The sequence below is a fragment of the Centruroides vittatus genome, unplaced genomic scaffold, assembly GCF_030686945.1.
Source record: "Centruroides vittatus isolate TY-2023 unplaced genomic scaffold, ASM3068694v2 contig_2825, whole genome shotgun sequence".
NCBI lineage: Eukaryota > Metazoa > Arthropoda > Arachnida > Scorpiones > Buthidae > Centruroides > Centruroides vittatus.
Window position 1 is genome coordinate 117694 of NW_027121797.1, and position 13351 is coordinate 131044.

At 31.6% G+C, this 13351-nt stretch overlaps 1 protein-coding gene across 1 annotated transcript; it reads right to left on the reverse strand.

The window, feature by feature from the left end:
- Positions 1–2072: 2072 nt before the first annotated feature.
- Positions 2073–3513, reverse strand: LOC136972190 (uncharacterized; the record flags this gene model as incomplete). Its single annotated transcript, XM_067266748.1, has 2 exons — positions 2073–2323; positions 3252–3513. Coding segments are annotated over 2 exons (513 nt in total), but the record flags the coding sequence as incomplete, so codon positions are not given.
- Positions 3514–13351: the final 9838 nt, after the last annotated feature.

Here is a 13351-nt window from a genome sequence, read left to right on the forward strand (position 1 = left end):
TGGTCCTTAATGGCGAGTGGAAGATCGGTTAAACTTCTTCAATTTTTTGTGTTTGGGGTTTAAATTTTGACCTATTTTATTAAAATAATGATTATCTAAGCATTTACGAATAACATTGTAAAGAAACTAAATAATTTTTAGATTAAAATCGTCTATTTAGCAAGTGATGTGAAGTGTCAATAAAATTTTTATAGGTGTGTTCATAAAATAGTTTATCATAGTTTTCTTTTTAGAATGATCAAGCCAGTTTGTAAAAATCTGGAACAGAAGAAAAAAATTTACAGAACGTAATCAACTTCTACAAGAAATAAAAGAGTTAAAATATGGAGGCCCAGATAACATCTGAGAAATCCCATCACAAGCCATTGCTGAACAGCAAGTCAGAGATGCAGCAATGACATCTTTAAAAGTATTATCATCTCCTGAGTTTCCACCTGGTATATATAAGAACTTAAAAGTTCTTTATATTATAATTTTTACAAGAATTGTATAATAATTATACATTTCTAATTATTTTTAGATGAATATACCAATGTCACAAAAAAAAAAAAAAACAATTCTTTGTTGTCTCATATTTACAGAGCAAGCAAGACCAAGAGCATCAGTTGAAACAAGAATTACAAAATACAGTCAAACCTGTTTTTATGCGCTCTTTTTATGTGCGATTTTTATTTGTGCGATTTTTTTAATGCGAATTTTTAATTTGTGCGGTATAGTTGGCGACTAGTCTCGTGCGATTCGTCATGTCTTACGTTGACTTATTATAGCTAAATAAACTTATTATAGCATAAATGCACTTATTATAGTAATATTATTGCATGAATATGCGAAAAATGAAATTATTTACTTTTTAAGTCAACAAAACACCACCTGGACAAAAATATGTAAAACAGACGATAGACCAGACGATGCGGTCAAGTGCTGACATCTGTTGTCAATAAATTCTATTTCGTACGGTTTTGAGTTATTTTCTGTGAGACTTTTTTTATGCGGTCCCTGTTGACCGCATAAAAAAAATTTTTAATTGTGTCGCGAAAACTATTATTTACAGCCATTCGTGAAGTTTCGTGAGATTTTTTTTATGCGTTTTTTTTAATGCGGTCCCTATCCCCCGCATAAAAACAGGTTTGACTGTATATAAATAAGAAGACAATGGGATCGGTATACTTATAAAATGCTAAAAATAAAGGAATTATCTTTAGTTTTAAAAACAAGTAAAAACTACTTTCTTATTCCGACTTCGAGGAAACGATACGACTTTAAATGGACGAGTCAATGATGAAAAAAGACCTCAGTATTTTATCATTACCAGTTTTATTTTATCCGTTTTATAATTCACAAAATCCAAATGCATTTCGCTCTAGGTCGAGCCTCTTCAGGGGAACAATTGAATTATTAATCGTTACATTCCTTTTATGTCAAGCGAATCTATCCAGCATGCATCGACGGCTATGCCGGTATTCAAATTCATAGTATTTGCATGTGCGATGATACAAAAATGTTCTATAATTTTTCTTTCGGTACAATTTTCCTTTTTATATAATATTTTTACATTATTATTATTTATGTTACAATTGAATTCGTTACAATGTAAAAACAATGCTGACACTTTTCTCTTTAATCTAATCGCCGCTTCATGTTCTTTTATTCTTACGCCAAGCTTTCTTCCTGTTTCCCCGAAGTAAAAATTTGGAATTGCACAGGTACAAAACAACTTATAGACCACTCCTGCGGTTCCCAGTTGGTCTTCCGGCGACTTTTTTCTTCACTATTCAAAAAGTTAATCATACCGGACTCGTCCATTTAAAGTTGTATCGTTTCCTCGAAGTCGGAATAAGAAAATAGTTTTTACTTGTTTTTAAAACTAAAGGTAATTTCTTTATTTTAGCATTTTAAGAAGAATTACATTTAAATGAAGAACGACTGAAACTGGAACATGAAAAATTAGATTTGGAAAAAGCAAAATTTGAGAGAAAAGAGAGAGAAGCGTCATTAGAAACACTTTTGAAAACTGAATAAAAATTGAAGAAAAATTTTTATAACATTGAAAATATTTTCTATTTATTTATTGATTACATTCTAAAGTATTTGTCCAATTTGGGAAGGGATAAACAATTAAAATAATCTGATGTTGCACTACCGTATAAGCATGTGTGACAGTCTGTAAGTAGTGTACCAACAATATACGCTTTACCAACAGATTGAAGATACAATTTCAAATTTTTTTTTTTTTTTTTTAAATCTAGAAAAGCAAATATCTGAATTATTTTCACAAATACCCATTCCGCACACACTCTTACTGAACTCATCCTGGAATTAAATACTTCTTACACAGGTGTTAAGCTAGCACCTCGGAATGGTATAGCGAAGTGTTTACGGAAAGGATAACCAGAATCTCCATATAATACAAATTGGGTTTCGTTCTCAGAACAAGGAATCGCAGCCAAATGTTCTAACAAATTAGATTCTCTTCACTATTATTTAAAGTCGTCTACGTGGACGTTATTTATTAACAGGACCTTGTACTGGTGTATTGGCACAGTAATGAGAGTTCATTCAGGAAAATTTCTTTATTTTATCACCTGTAGCAGCAATATCCGTACACATTTTACACGTGTTTCGGGCTAGCATGCCCCTCATCAGCAGTATTACCACTATGCTCTATAATTAACAATAAAACATATAAATTACAATAAAATCTAAAAATATTCCGAAAAAAATTAATAAAATACAATTTAAAACCTACTATGAATACATATCTCAATTCCGAGTATGAATAGATGTTTTTCTTTTTACAATTACGTGTATTACAATTAGGTACGTATTACAATTACGTATACAATTACAATTAGAAGTACGTATTTACACAATATCTGTAATTGTAAAAAGAAAAACATCTATTTATACTCGGAATTGAGATATGTATTCATAGTAGGTTTTAAATTGTATTTTATTAAATTTTTTTCGGAATATTTTTAGATTTTATTGTAATTTATATGTTTTATTGTTAATTATAGAGCATAGTGGTAATACTGCTGATGAGGGGCATGCTAGCCCGAAACACGTGTAAAATGTGTACGGATATTGCTACTACAGGTGATAAAATAAAGAAATTTTTCTGAATTAACTCTCATTACTGTGCCAATACACCAGTACAAGGTCCTATTAATAAATAACGTCCACGTAGACGAGTTTAAATAATAATAAATTTTAAGGACAGTAAGGCTTTTCTAATTAATTAGATTCTCTTCATATTCCACTATCATGGCGTCTTTCTTCTATTGGTCCAAATAAATTAGCAATCGTACCATCGGGTGTAACCACTGATTGAAATTTCAAACAATGTATACGTTTATGGCCACTGAATACCACTCTTTTATGTGTTTTTGGTCGACAAATAGGACGTGCCGTTCCATCTATGCACCCCCAACAATTTGCCAAAGAAGCACCTTTTGCTGTTATTACTTGGTTAAATAATTTTAATTTTTCTCTTGTTAGTTTTATTTCGTCGATATTCAATAACAATTTTGTAAATGATATTTAGTGTTTCAAGCACAAATCGTGAAAGTTCATTTTTTGATCTCCCCAACAAAACAGAAATGTCATCAAGTCTATTAGGATAAACTAATCTTCGTAATAAAATACATAATTGATATTCCAAGTGAGCGTGATTCATTTTCACAAATGATTACGGATAGAAAGCGTAAAGCAGAATGCGGATGAAACAAATCCTCTATTGAAAATACAGTAGAGAGTCGTTAATCGGAACCCCGGTAATCGGAATCGCCGGTAATCGGAACGATTTTCAGTCGGACTGTGTCGCGCTGAATCGAACGTTTTTGATACTAGATTTTACTTCTAAAGTATAATTTTCATGTTTTTATATTCTTCAGTATATTTATTTAGTTTGTACAAAATGAAGAGATAATTTTTAACGATACGATAGCCTCGATTATTATTATAAAAATTTTCGTTAGGCTTAAAATCGACGAAAATTCAACACGAAGCGACACGCAACAAAGAAAAATTTGAACATCGGACAGGTTAATGTATTTTTTCGTACATAATCGGTAATCGGAACAAATCACTAATCTGAACAACCCCAGTCCCCAATTGATTCCGATTAACGACTCTACTGTACGTTAAAATTAAAACCTTTTAAATAAAAGTTTAAAAAAAAAAATATTGTGTTACTGTTTGTAATTATTATTTGGAGATATTTATTCGTTTGTAGGCTAAACTCAATCTTACGAATGTAGTGATTAGGATCGGAAGATCGAAATACACATACTGAAACAAATAACAAACAGCAATGGTTTTATTAAAGTCTTTTTAAATACAATTTTACTGTTCTTAACACTTTCATTTCGGATTAAAGTCGAAATAGTACAAGAGATAACTAAGAATTTTATCTAGCGTTATAAAGTTATATATATTTTTAATATAATTTTAGTAATTAAATAAATTTGGTAAATATATATAAAAAGAGTAGAGAGTAATTGCTCTTTTCCTTTTTTAAATAGATTTAATTAAAATTATGATAAAGAATTGCACCCCGGCATTGTAACGATGCCAAAATAAATCACTGCTCGTTTTGATTTTTTCTTATAGTTGTTTTATTATTAACATTAAACACGCGAATTATTATTATACTGTAATTGTCGATATTTATTCACGATTAGTCGGTTCCATTCGTGTAGTTCCTAAGAAAACCTTTTCAATCACGCATAGAATTGGTTCGCTCAGGCAGAAAAAGAGTGGCCAGATGGAGATGGACGAAGCCCGAGATATTTGCAACAATTAATTTCTGAAAAATTCCCGAAGCATATTGACTGTACAAATATTATCCCGAGTCCCCCCAAATGATACTTGAACTCACTTTATCATGTCTGTGAAAATACTACAGAAATTGTTTCTAATTTTAATGTATCTGTGATGTGTTTTACGTGCATGTACGCGAAAATTTCATGCAAAGATAATTTCGACACATGGGCGAAAAATCTTTCAATAATAGATTTAAAGTTCGTAAAAATTTATTCGTAATCACTGTATATAATTATATTATGCATTTATATATGTATTTTATAATATCGAATCAATAAACTCATGCTCAAAACACAATTTAAATTCGTCATTTTACATAATTAATTTATTGTAAAATGACTGATTTAAATTAATTAACTCTACACTTTTTTTTCTATATCTTTTAATATATTACAGAAAATGTGCAAAATCATCACTTTTACATATTGAAGTACTTTATGAATATTAAACATTTTTATGAAATCCAATTCAATATTTAAACACTTATTTTTAAAATAATTTTTAATGAACTGTTGGGCTATAAATATGGTATCAAACTTAAGTTTTTAAACTGTAGATAATGCTTTTGAACACAGATTTGAGAAAGGTGCAATGATTCAGGCGTTGCAAAGTAAAAAATATATTTAAGTATATGGGACAAACATGTCAGGGTCCCACTCCCTATTAACTTTTCTTCGAATAAGTTTTTTGTCTTTTGCAATTAAAGCATTGTAAGTACTGAGTTCAATAAATGTACGTTTTATTTTCTAAGACGATTTTTTTATATATATATATTATCCTCTGCCAACTCCACCGCACCAATCCTCTATATGTCAAAAGTCCGAGCCTGGCCGGACATATGCAACTACTTTTATTTAATGTAAAGATTTATAGAATGGTAGCAATTAAGTTATTAGGGATGAAAAGAAATAAAGAATCCCAGGGAAGTCCATCAACGACATTTCTACCTTTTCTTTAATTTTATTTTCAATTAATCGACCAATAGTCACAAACTATTTTAATAATTGGCAATATCATTTCACGTTTCGGGTGTTTACGTTATGAGAGTACTAAGAGGACCTATTTAAGCAAGCAAATCATCAGACCACAAGGGGCTGTAATTATAAAGGAAATTATTGTCTTTTATCGACTGCACAGATATCATTCCAGCCACTCCCCCAACGGTAGTCTGATGCCTTAACTTCTCTGGAAGCAAGTTATTTAATCATATAGAGAAAAATATATTTCTTGCAGTGTCATTTTCGTTAATTACGAGCTATGATATTGCAAAACAACCGTTAGTCATGAATACAAACGACGCATTTTAATGTATTTTTAATATTTTGTACGTACATTTACTCTATTGTTTAATGTAAAGAAAATTTCTAGTTTAAACAGAAAATTTTTATTATCCATGGTACGTTTCTAATAATATCTAACAAATAAATTTCGTACAAGTTTCAAGCTCGTATATTTATATTATTTATCGTATTTTTAGAAGAAGTAAAAATTTAAATGTTCAACAACATTATGTAAATTTATTTAATGTGTATAAATGGAATCTAAATATAGGTGAAGTGATGATTTTGGGAATTTTTCATTGTATATTAAAGAAAACTTAGGCAATATTACAGTTGTATAACACGTGGGCGTTGTGCCGAGGGGGGTTTTTTTATGAGAAACTTATGACAAATTAATATGTTTTTTATATAAATTTTAATAATTACTTTATACAGTAGGTACATTAATATTTGAATAAAATATTAATATAGCGTGTAAATGAAATATATTTTATTCAAATGTAGGTTTTACCGAATGCTTATTCAGGTATTTTCTAAGTTATTGCGGTTAATTGAGCCTGATATTACTAAGCAGTATACCCCATGACGTGGTGCTATATCTTTTTTTTTTTTTTTTTTTAACTCTTTCCGGCCTGTGGGCACTAAGAGGGCTTTTTTAGTAGGCCCATTATGGGTTCGGCCAGGCCCACAACGGGGCGACCGGGTGGTGAGGGACGGGCCCGATATATCCGAACGGACCACCCCCCCGAAAAATTCCTGGGGATTATTCGACCCGTTCGGATTCGATCCCGGGTCCCCCAGAGCGGTAGGCTGCCACCTTTACCGCTCGGCCATCCGGCCGTCTGGTGCTATATCTACTCACGATTGACTTTGTTTAACATTACGATAGAATTAATTACTTTCTAATTCAAGTAGAAATTATAATCATTTTGACATTGTCACCTACATACTTTAGAGCTGAATATGTCTTTGAACCGTATCCATGATATATATATATATTTGGGGAGAAAATGCATTATTATTGATATTTACAAAATCAAATAAAATACATATATATATATATATATATGTTAGAACTTTTTTAGGAATTTTAATATTCGTCAAGGGCTTCAATTTACGGAGAGTTTTTCTTCTTATGGGTTGGAGAATGCCAAGTAAAATTTCGATATAAATGATTTTGTCGTGGAAAGTCAGTGGAATCATGCTCGACATCCCAAACGCCATTGTCAAACTTGTAGGTTTACAGGAAAGCGGCGCTGAACGTCCGACGTACACGTTTTCGCATTTGAAACTTCAGCCCAGTAGCGTAGCGTAGTGGGGGCGGCAAAATTTCATAATAAATAATAAAATCTTGTAAAAATACCTAAATAAGGGAGCGGCGAAATTTTTTTTCGCCCCGGGCGGCTGACAACCTGCTTTGGTCTCAACCTCGCTAATAGCCGCAGGCAAGAGGGTTGACGTACCGGTAAAGGAAATTATCAATGTATCCGACAATATAGTAAAACGATGTATCCGAAATTGGAGAATAACGGAGGCACAGGGAAATCGGGAGTATATATAACACCAAGCCATTGGGTACTCTGAACTATATTTAGATGCCATTTATGAATATTAAATAAATTTACGTAATATAGTTAAACATTTAAATTGTTAATTATTCTAAAAATACGATAATTAATATAAATATAAGAGAGTGAAAGTCGTACGAAATTTATTTGTTAGATATTATTAGAAACGTACCATGGATAATAAAAATTTTCTGTTTAAACTAGAAATTTTCTTTACATTAAACAATAGAGTAAATGTACGTACAAAATATTAAAAATACATTAAAATGCGTCGTTTGTATTCATGACTAACGGTTGTTTTGCAATATCATAGCTCGTAATTAACGAAAATGACACTGCAAGAAATATATTTTTCTCTATATGATTAAATAACTTGCTTCCAGAGAAGTTAAGGCATCAGACTACCGTTGGGGGAGTGGCTGGAATGATATCTGTGCAGTCGATAAAAGACAATAATTTCCTTTATAATTACAGCCCCTTGTGGTCTGATGATTTGCTTGCTTAAATAGGTCCTCTTAGTACTCTCATAACGTAAACACCCGAAACGTGAAATGATATTGCCAATTATTAAAATAGTTTGTGACTATTGGTCGATTAATTGAAAATAAAATTAAAGAAAAGGTAGAAATGTCGTTGATGGACTTCCCTGGGATTCTTTATTTCTTTTCATCCCTAATAACTTAATTGCTACCATTCTATAAATCTTTACATTAAATAAAAGTAGTTGCATATGTCCGGCCAGGCTCGGACTTTTGACATATAGAGGATTGGTGCGGTGGAGTTGGCAGAGGATAATATATATATATAAAAAAATCGTCTTAGAAAATAAAACGTGCATTTATTGAACTCAGTACTTACAATGCTTTAATTGCAAAAGACAAAAAACTTATTCGAAGAAAAGTTAATAGGGAGTGGGACCCTGACATGTTTGTCCCATATACTTAAATATATTTTTTACTTTGCAACGCCTGAATCATTGCACCTTTCTCAAATCTGTGTTCAAAAGCATTATCTACAGTTTAAAAACTTTAGTTTGATACCATATTTATAGCCCAACAGTTCATTAAAAATTATTTTAAAAATAAGTGTTTAAATATTGAATTGGATTTCATAAAAATGTTTAATATTCATAAAGTACTTCAATATGTAAAAGTGATGATTTTGCACATTTTCTGTAATATATTAAAAGATATAGAAAAAAAAGTGTAGAGTTAATTAATTTAAATCAGTCATTTTACAATAAATTAATTATGTAAAATGACGAATTTAAATTGTGTTTTGAGCATGAGTTTATTGATTCGATATTATAAAATACATATATAAATGCATAATATAATTATATACAGTGATTACGAATAAATTTTTACGAACTTTCAATCTATGATTGAAAGATTTTTCGCCCATGTGTCGAAATTATCTTTGCATGAAATTTTCGCGTACATGCACGTAAAACACATCACAGATACATTAAAATTAGAAACAATTCCTGTAGTATTTTCACAGACATGATAAAGTGAGTTCAAGTATCATTTGGGGGGACTCGGGATAATATTTGTACAGTCAATATGCTTCGGGAATTTTTCAGAAATTAATTGTTGCAAATATCTCGGGCTTCGTCCATCTCCATCTGGCCACTCTTTTTCTGCCTGAGCGAACCAATTCTACGCGTGATTGAAAAGGTTTTCTTAGGATCTACACGAATGGAACCGACTAATCGTGAATAAATATCGACAATTACAGTATAATAATAATTCGCGTGTTTAATGTTAATAATAAAACAACTATAAGAAAAAATCAAAACGAGCAGTCATTTATTTTGGCATCGTTACAATGCCGGGGTGCAATTCTTTATCATAATTTTAATTAAATCTATTTAAAAAAGGATAAGAGCAATTACTCTTTGTATATATATTTACCAAATTTATTTAATTACTAAATTTATATTAAAAATATATATAACTTTATAACGCTAGATAAAATTCTTAGTTATCTCTTGTACTATTTCGACTTTAATCCGAAATGAAAGTGTTAAGAACAGTAAAATTGTATTTAAAAAGACTTTAATAAAACCATTGCTGTTTGTTATTTGTTTCAGTATGTGTATTTCGATCTTCCGATCCTAATCACTACATTCGTAAGATTGAGTTTAGCCTACAAACGTATTAATATCTCAAAAAAATAATTACAAACGGCAACACAATATTAAAAAAAATACTTACAACCTATTATTTCTATGAAATTACTTTCTTGTTTCGTATCAACTAGTCGAGTGTGAGTTTCTATATACATTATGATGGTTGTTACTCCGGCAATAATGCCTTCCGAAAGGTCTTTTAAGGGTAACTGATCCCCAGTGGCGTGTTGTGACATTTGATAATAGGGAAGTTGTGTTTCTGTAAAAAGCCGACCTCCAGGGGCAGTCAGTTAATTGCGCGTCAGTAATGGTCTAGGGTCCATTCGTACATGGGTGGTGGCTGTAGAGACAAAGACGACAAGTATCTGACAAAAACCGTTTATTTTAACATAAAATAAACATACACTATGTAGAAAATAGTTTGCTTTCGGACAATAAGCCGTTCAGACATCCTGCGAGTCGCAACGTCTAGGATGTCCGAACGTTTCGTGGAACGTTAACCGAGAGCCAGGTGTCCTCGATTGTCGGAGATTATATCAATCCCGTTCTTTCTTTCGCCCATTTAATTGGGCGTTCTCTGTCAATCACGCTTCCGGAGTGGTTGGTTCCTCGTTACAGAGCGTAACGAGACTCTTACCTGGAGCGGGAAAAAAGTCAAAATCGAAGATGAATTCGATCTTCTACCGATCACAGGACGACTTCCTTCCGCGATTTATAGTTTCTGCCTCGCAGTTTGATATAAACAACGGGTGTCCGACTACAAACGACTTTTACCTATGTTTTTTTAAACTAATAAAGTTTTCTGTAAATTAACCGTTCTATTCTCGTCTTTCGTGACGGGTCAGACCTGTCCGGTACATGACATTTCCATAAAAGTTTCTAAACAAATACTGGAAATGACAAAAATAAACAATTTTATGTATTTTAGTTCTAAAATACAAATAATACATACATAATACAAATTGATACGATACAAACAATGATAGAAACACTTGGTTTCTTTAATTTTTTTATAAACTAACTGTATTCGGCGATTTTTTCCGCAAAGTTGTTAATTACTTTATGATAAAAGTCGCCGGTCGTCGACTCCATCGACGTATTTGAAAGCTCTTTTTTCTATCGAAAGCAACGCTAGCGACCACAATTTTTCCTCCGACCTAGTGTTCCTGGCCAATGTGTGTACAGTCAAACCTGTTTTTATGCGGGGGATAGGGACCGCATTAAAAAAAACGCATTAAAAAAAATCTCACGAAACTTCACGAATGGCTGTAAATAATAGTTTTCGCAACACAATTATAAAAATAATTTTTTTATGCGGTCAACAGGGACCGCATAAAAAAGGTCTCACATAGGAAATAACTCAAAACCGTACGAAATAGAATTTATTGACAACAGATGTCAGCACTTGACTGCATCGTCTGGTCTATCGTCTGTTTTACATATTTTTGTCCAGGTGGTGTTTTGTTGACTTAAAAAGTAAATTATTTCATTTTTCGAATATTCATGCAATAATATTACTATAATAAGTGCATTTATGCTATAATAAGTTTATTTAGCTATAATAAGTCAACGTAAGACATGACGAATCGCACGAGACTAGTCGCCAACTATACCGCACAAATTAAAAATTCGCATTAAAAAAATCGCACAAATAAAAATCGCACATAAAAAGAGCGCATAAAAACAGGTTTGACTGTATTTGATTCGTGGTCGAAAAACTGCGCATAGCAGACCCACTGGTAGATGGTACTATAAAAATTAATGATATTAGGCCTAAATCATATAATTCTTTTAGTACGTCTTTGTTCGGATCGACATTAATTATATGTTTTATGTTTAAGAGTTACTTGTCAATATAGTCCGGACACGAATATAAATATTGCGATCCACTACGTAATTTAGATAAATCAAAAAATTTCTTATAAAAGTTACTTAATTGATAGAATTACTTAATTGATTAGAATTTTTAAATCTTAAACAATTCACTTAGATAGCTCCCTACCCAGTGGCTAAAGGATAGAATCGTTGGAAGTGTTACACGTGTGTAGCTTCCACCAGCTAAACCGGGTGAGGTTGGAGGCTGGTGAAAATTTATATTTTAGAAACAACAAGGGAAGGTAATTGGAAAGTGGAAGCGGCGCTTCACCCGCTTCCAATGACTGCACGCCACTGCTGGTCCCCATTCAGGCGTTACAGACGTCGAGAAAACCCGAAAAACTCCTCGTGATCTGCCCGTTCTGAACAGGCGTGAACCCACGACCACACGCCTGATCTCCCAGTGTTTATAGTACAGAGCCGCTTGGCCACGGGCGAAACTATTTGTTTCTGTGCCATCTACAATCGTACAACACTATGGTGAGAGATTTATACACATATTTAATTAAGTAAATTTACATTTTTGTTTCTTAAATTTTTACAATATCAAAATGTTCGGTTATTTTTCCCTTCACTACCACAAAAGTAACAACATATCGTCCTGAAGAAAAGTTTATGAATAAAGTTTCTACATTTTCAAGCATCGTATTTTATGTCTATTATTTAAATTGTAGTAAATTGAGCTTACATTTCCTCTGCAATTACCAGTAATTGTCAATGATACATTAGCATTACAGGTTATATCTACTTTTTAACACTTAGTTAAAACAACTTTCAAATCATAAGTCGTGGGTTCGGCCAAGTCAGCAATGTATAGGTGGATGGTAGTGAACAGAATTTAAAATATCCGTTACAAACTACCCAGGAAATTTGCGGAAGAGTTGTTCACCCGAAGTTGATCTCGGATCCTCAGAAAAGATAAACTGAAGCCTTAACCAACTCGCTCGTTCACCGTGAGTTCATTAACTATGATACAAGGGTTCTATTTCCTATTTTTAGAACTAAATATGGAATTCAGTTAGTAAATAAAATAATAATTTAATGTTTTCATTCAAGTAATAGTAAATTTTAAACAAATAAAATGTATATGTAAAAAAATTTGAAAAAACTACAATAAATTATGTAAATAGACAGATTTAAATTTAAATTTGAGCAAAAATTTTAGTTGAATTTACTGATTTGATATTATAAAATACATATATAAGTACATAATATAATTATATTCAGTAATTAATATTACCTTAAAATTACCTTTACATGAAATTTTCAAGTAGATGTATGTAAAACACATCACGGATACATTAAAATGACAAACAATTCTTATTTTAATGCATTCGATTCCACTATATTAAACAGGGCTCTGAATTAACTAAAATGATACTGCAATAATTTTAAATTTTGATTTGTCAGCATGAGACAAGCGTTGAAAATTATCATTTAATTTGACAGTGACAGAACTTCTTTTGTATAAGTGCTCAAGTTTGTGCATTTTAGCTGAAGCGAAGAGCTTTGTAAACAGTAAGAGATTTCAAACAACACTGCAGGTGAGTATCGAAAGTTTTTTTCTAAATGAACTATCATAACACATGGCGCAACCAAATGTGGCTGGAAAAGTTAAACATCTTGTAGCTGGATTTTATGTATCTGATAATATAAACTTATAAAATTCT